The sequence below is a fragment of the Sphaeramia orbicularis genome, unplaced genomic scaffold, assembly GCF_902148855.1.
Source record: "Sphaeramia orbicularis unplaced genomic scaffold, fSphaOr1.1, whole genome shotgun sequence".
Taxonomy (NCBI): Eukaryota; Metazoa; Chordata; class Actinopteri; order Kurtiformes; family Apogonidae; genus Sphaeramia; species Sphaeramia orbicularis.
The window spans coordinates 454,292-459,476 of record NW_021941461.1 but is presented as its reverse complement, the minus strand read 5'-3'; the positions used below and the strand labels follow the sequence as shown (position 1 = coordinate 459,476).

General features: G+C 37.0%; 1 protein-coding gene across 1 annotated transcript in view; it reads left to right on the top strand.

Moving 5' to 3' along the window:
- Positions 1-4,743, top strand: part of LOC115415849 (CD109 antigen-like) — a gene marked incomplete at its 5' end in the record, with an annotated part of 37,364 nt that extends 32,621 nt beyond the window's left edge. Inside the window, 6 exons of the mRNA XM_030129500.1 lie at positions 444-599; positions 1,003-1,068; positions 2,022-2,155; positions 2,601-2,757; positions 2,844-2,946; positions 3,713-4,743. Of these exons, the coding sequence (XP_029985360.1) occupies positions 444-599; positions 1,003-1,068; positions 2,022-2,155; positions 2,601-2,757; positions 2,844-2,946; positions 3,713-3,930 (834 nt within the window). The remainder of the gene's footprint in view (positions 1-443; positions 600-1,002; positions 1,069-2,021; positions 2,156-2,600; positions 2,758-2,843; positions 2,947-3,712) is intronic.
- Between the last annotated feature and the right edge of the window lie 442 nt (positions 4,744-5,185).

Sequence of the window (5,185 nt, the reverse complement as noted above, 5' to 3'; positions counted from 1 at the left end):
ACCGACGTTTAGTCCGAAAAACAGGTGGAAATACTTTTAACTAAAACTAAACTACTAATATGAAGTCCAATTAAACACAGAACATGATGAGTATTATTCAGTTTCTTAAAAGATGACACTGTACAATAAAATGTATCACAATAAATTTAGGAAATGTAATGTTCTTTACCCAAAATTTACAAAAACTAACCACAGGATTGAAATGATACGAAATAAAAAGTAGAAAGAAATCATTGTGGTCTTCATGGTCTTAGTGGTCTTCATGGTGTTTGTGGTCTTGTTGGTCTTTGTGGTGTTTGTGGTCTTCATAGTCTTCATGGTCCTTGTTGTCTTTGTGGTCTTTGCATTCTTCATGGTCTTAGTGATCCTCATGGTCCTTGTGGTCTTAGTGGTCTTTATGGTCTTCGTGGTCCTCATGGTCCTTGTGCTCTCTGTTTTTCCAGGACACTGTGGTTGCTCTTCAGGCTTTATCCACCTTCTTATCAGAAAAACCATCGTTTGAAACCAACATCAGAATCAACGTCAAAGAGGACGACTTCTCGACCGTGGCCTTCTTCCACATCCACCAGAACAACCTGCTGCTCCACCAGACACAGCAGGTAACCATGGTTACCACAGTTTACACCCAACCCACCGCTAAAACAGGGCGGAGCCAACCAGAGTTTACAGCGCAGTCGGAAAAACGTTAAACTACAGGTTTACAGCGTAAGGCAAAAAAACCCCAGAAATAATGTTTGGTTGGAAAATTTTTTCTGTCTTCGATCTCAGAGAATTTTGTTGGTTTAGTTTCAGAAGTTTAGTTTTCTGCGACATTTATATAAGCTATAATCTCAAATTTACACCTCTTTCATCTCGAATCTCACATTTAATTGAAAAAAAAAAATTACAGGAAATTTACCAGTAACTGTCAGAAACTTTACTCTAGTTTTACTCTATTCTGCTGTTATACATGTATATATGTTTATATTTCTATGTTTTCCATCGTCATCGTCTGTTTTCCAGATTGAAGCTGAAGATGAACTAAATCTGACGCTGAAGGCCGAAGGTCAGGGCATCGCCATGGTTCAGGTACCAAAGCATCATGGGAAAAATGGACACAATGTTTTGATGTCATAAAGACACGTAGTTTTACAAAATATTGCAATATCATTTCATTTTTAATAATTTTGTTCAGTATTTGTGAACTTTCTCTCTTTTTTGTTCGTTTCTTGTTGTTTATTATGATACTGTTAGTGGATGTGGGCGGGGTTTATTATGATACTGTTAGTGGATGTGGGCGGGGTTTATTATGATACTGTTAGTGGATGTGGGCGGGGTTTATTATAACTTATCAGGTGATCTTTTTATGATGCCATAACATCACATGATCAGTATATAATGAATACATATGTAATATATATATGTAGTATATTTAATACATATTTTGCATATTTAATATATGCTGTATATTTAATATATATTTTGCATGTTTGATATATATTTGATATATTTCATATATATTTAGTATATTTAATGTACTGATCAGGTACATCGTGACAATGGTTGGAGACACTTTCTGTTCACCTATTTTTGCTGAAAAAGTCACTTTTTCTTCAGTTTCTCTGTTTTGATTAAATAACTTTTGAATTTACTGAGTTTTAATGAACATGTACATGATCAGTGAATTAAATACAAGAAAACACAGGATTTACACTGAAACATGTGAAATGTAGAGAATCCTAAAATAATAAATGGTGATAAATGACTGAGGAAAAGGTTCCATTTGGAGGAACATGTGTTAGTGTCCACAGAAGTAGTTCCAGGTCTGTACGGGTTCACTGTAGTGTCCAGGATGAAACAGGTGGTGGTTCAACATCGACAACAGAAATAAGTTTGTGTTTCAGCTCAGATCAGAGGGACATGGTGGACATGGTGGACATGGTGGACATGGTGGACACTGGGCCTGAACATCAGAGACCATGAATGAGTCAATGACGTCCATCTTTTGTTTTTTTTTAATGATGTCTATGTTTGTGTGTCAGGTGATCGTATTTTACAACATCAGAGACGAAGAGCCAATGAGGAGGAAGCGCCACACCCACCCAGACGAGGCGTTCGAGTTGCACCTCGAAGTGTTCGACTCAAACGATGCGGTTCTTCTGTACATCTGCACCAGGTGGGTCTGAGTCCAAACCTCGTCTGAATCCAGTATTAACTTCTGAAAGGCACGAGGACAACGTCTGAGACTGAGTAGACACTGAAATGACACATTTAAAGACTGGGAACGACCACGGAAATGATGCATTTAAAGACTGAAAACAACCACGGAAATGATGCATTTAAAGACTGAAAACAACCACGGAAATGATGCATTTAAAGACTGAAAACAACCACGGAAATGATGCATTTAAAGACTGAAAACAACCACGGAAATGATGCATTTAAAGACTGGAAGCGACCACAGAAAAAAAGAGGAAAAAACTGAACTTCTCATTGAATTCACATCCATTTTGTGGTGCTTTATACTTTTTCTGTGGTGTGGTCCATGTAGTCTCTGACCTGGTTTTTCCCATGTGGTCCATGTAGTCTCTGACCTGGTTTTTCCCATGTGGTCCATGTAGTCTGGTCCAGGGTCTGGGCCTGGATGCCACAGGGATGGCCATCATGGAGGTGGGGCTTCTGAGCGGCTTCAGACTGTCCGACCACAAACACATGTTGGAACAGGGTGTGAGGAAGGTGGAGACGCAGCCGGGGAAGGTCATCCTCTACCTGGACTCCGTAAGTCCCACCCCCCTGAACCGCCAGAACCACCAGAACCAACGTCTGGACTCAGAACTCACAGGTGTTCTGTGTGTTTTTTCCAGGTGACGACGGACCACATGTGCATCATGATGCACACGGTGCTGGAGTTTAAAGTCGGCAAAGTCCAGGAGGCGGCGGTCATCATTTATGATTATTATGAACCAAGTAAGAGCAGAACCAGAACCAGAACCAAGTACTGGAGTCACACATCTGTGGATTTGACATGTTACATTTTCAACTTTTTGAGTCTTCATAAAAAAAGATAAAAACATAATGAGATGAAAACATATTTAGATAAAAACATAATCATTTAAAATCATAATCAGATAAAAAAAAAAATAATTAGTTTAAAACATAATCATATAGAAACATAATCATATAAAATATAATTAGATAAAAAACATAATCAGATAAAAACATAATTAGATAAAAAAAATTAATTATTTAAAAACAATCATTTAAAAACATAATTAGATGAAAACTTAATTATTTAAAAACAATCATTTAAAAACAATTAGATAAAAAACATAATCAGATAAAAACATAATTAGATAAAAAACTTAATTATTTAAAAACAATCATTTAAAAACATAATTAGATGAAAACTTAATTATTTAAAAACAATCATTTAAAAACAATTAGATAAAAAAACATAATCAGATAAAATATAATTAGATAAAAACTTAATTATTTAAAAACAATCATTTAAAAACAATTAGATAAAAAAACATAATCAGATAAAAACATAATTAGATAAAAACTTAATTATTTAAAAACAATCAGTTAAAAACATAATTAGATAAAATACATAATCAGATAAAAACATAGATAAAAACAATCATATACAAACATAATTGGGTAAAAACATAATCATTTAAAAACATAATTCAATACAAACGTAGCCCATATGAGGTATGTCGTGTGTTTCCAGCGCGTCGTGCTGTGTCGTCCTACTCGTCTGATTGGAGGAAGGACATGACCACCTGTTACTACTGCAGCGACCACGGAGACTGCAGCCGCTGCAGCGGAGGAGACGACTACTACGACTACTACGACTACTACGACCACCAGCTGACGGCAGACGCGCGCCTGTCGGCAGGCTCCGCCCCCCCGCTGCTCCTCCTCCTCTTCATCGCCCTCTGTCTGTGAACAGAGCACACAGGTGGAGTCATGTGACCACGGCTGCACTTCCATCATGTTTAACTGTAGTGTACAAATGATCTGTGATTTAGTGGTTTTATCTGCGTTCCAGTTGGATTCTGACACTTTTGGACTAAACTGTAAAGTGGAATGAACGTGTTTGGGTTTGGCACAGTCATATGCAAAAATATTTGTATGAAATCTGGACATTGTAGACATGCTCCTTCCAAGAATGTCTACGAACTCCAGATTAAGCTGAGTTTACTTAAAAAATCTGAGGTAACTCGTTACCTTCAAAAATTTCAATAATGAGTAATGAAAAGTTGAGTGGATTAAACTGAAATGCTTGATTTGAATGGAATTGTTATTTTAAGAACAACACACTAAATGCCAAGTTAATTTAACTAAAAATTTGTTGCCATGTCAGTTTCTTTGTATAATCATCAGACTTAACATCATCAGTTCATTTTACTCAATTCCAAGTAGATTTAAATTAAACGTATTGCGATATAAATTACTTTGTTAAACAAGTGTTCAGAGAAGGCAGACTTCCTCCTTCACCCTGAACGGTGTGCATGTGTGGACCCACTGTTTCTGTTTAGATTCAGCAGTTTCCAGGTTGTTCCATACAGCAGAAAACTTGTGGTCAAACATGGTAATAAAAAATAACAAAAGTCAGCAGAGCGTAACGGAACAGAAACAGAGCGGAACGATATTTGGTACAAAGTTGAATCTGGTCCCAGTCATGTGTCTGTCCAATTAGATTCAATTCACATCCATATTAGTTGAGTTCTAGTTTTAAATGTGTGGGAAATGGGATTTTCAGTGTTCAGTGTAAATGTCCACAGAGTCCACATTCCACAGTGGATGTGGACAGTTTAGTTCCACATACAAGAGACTGTTCTAAGCTACAGGTGGATCCAACTGGAGGAGAATCGGAGTCGTTTTAAATTTGTTATGAATTCAAAATGGACTGGGTTGGTCCCAGGGCCTAGGCCTATCTGTGGGGAAGATTTGGGAAAGATGGGTGGAAGAGTTTTACACTAAAGATGAGAACAAACAAACACACAAACAAACACACAAAGCAAAGTGATCCCAGTACCTCCCGTTGGAGGGAGTTGTATCTATTCAGGATGCACTGATTCCATCACTAGTATCAGGTATCAGGTCTGACGCTGCACAGAGCTGTAGTAATGTCAACAAGTTCGCAGTTTGTTTTAAACTTTTTCTTTCTTTTTTTTTTTTTTAAATCTCATCAATTTGA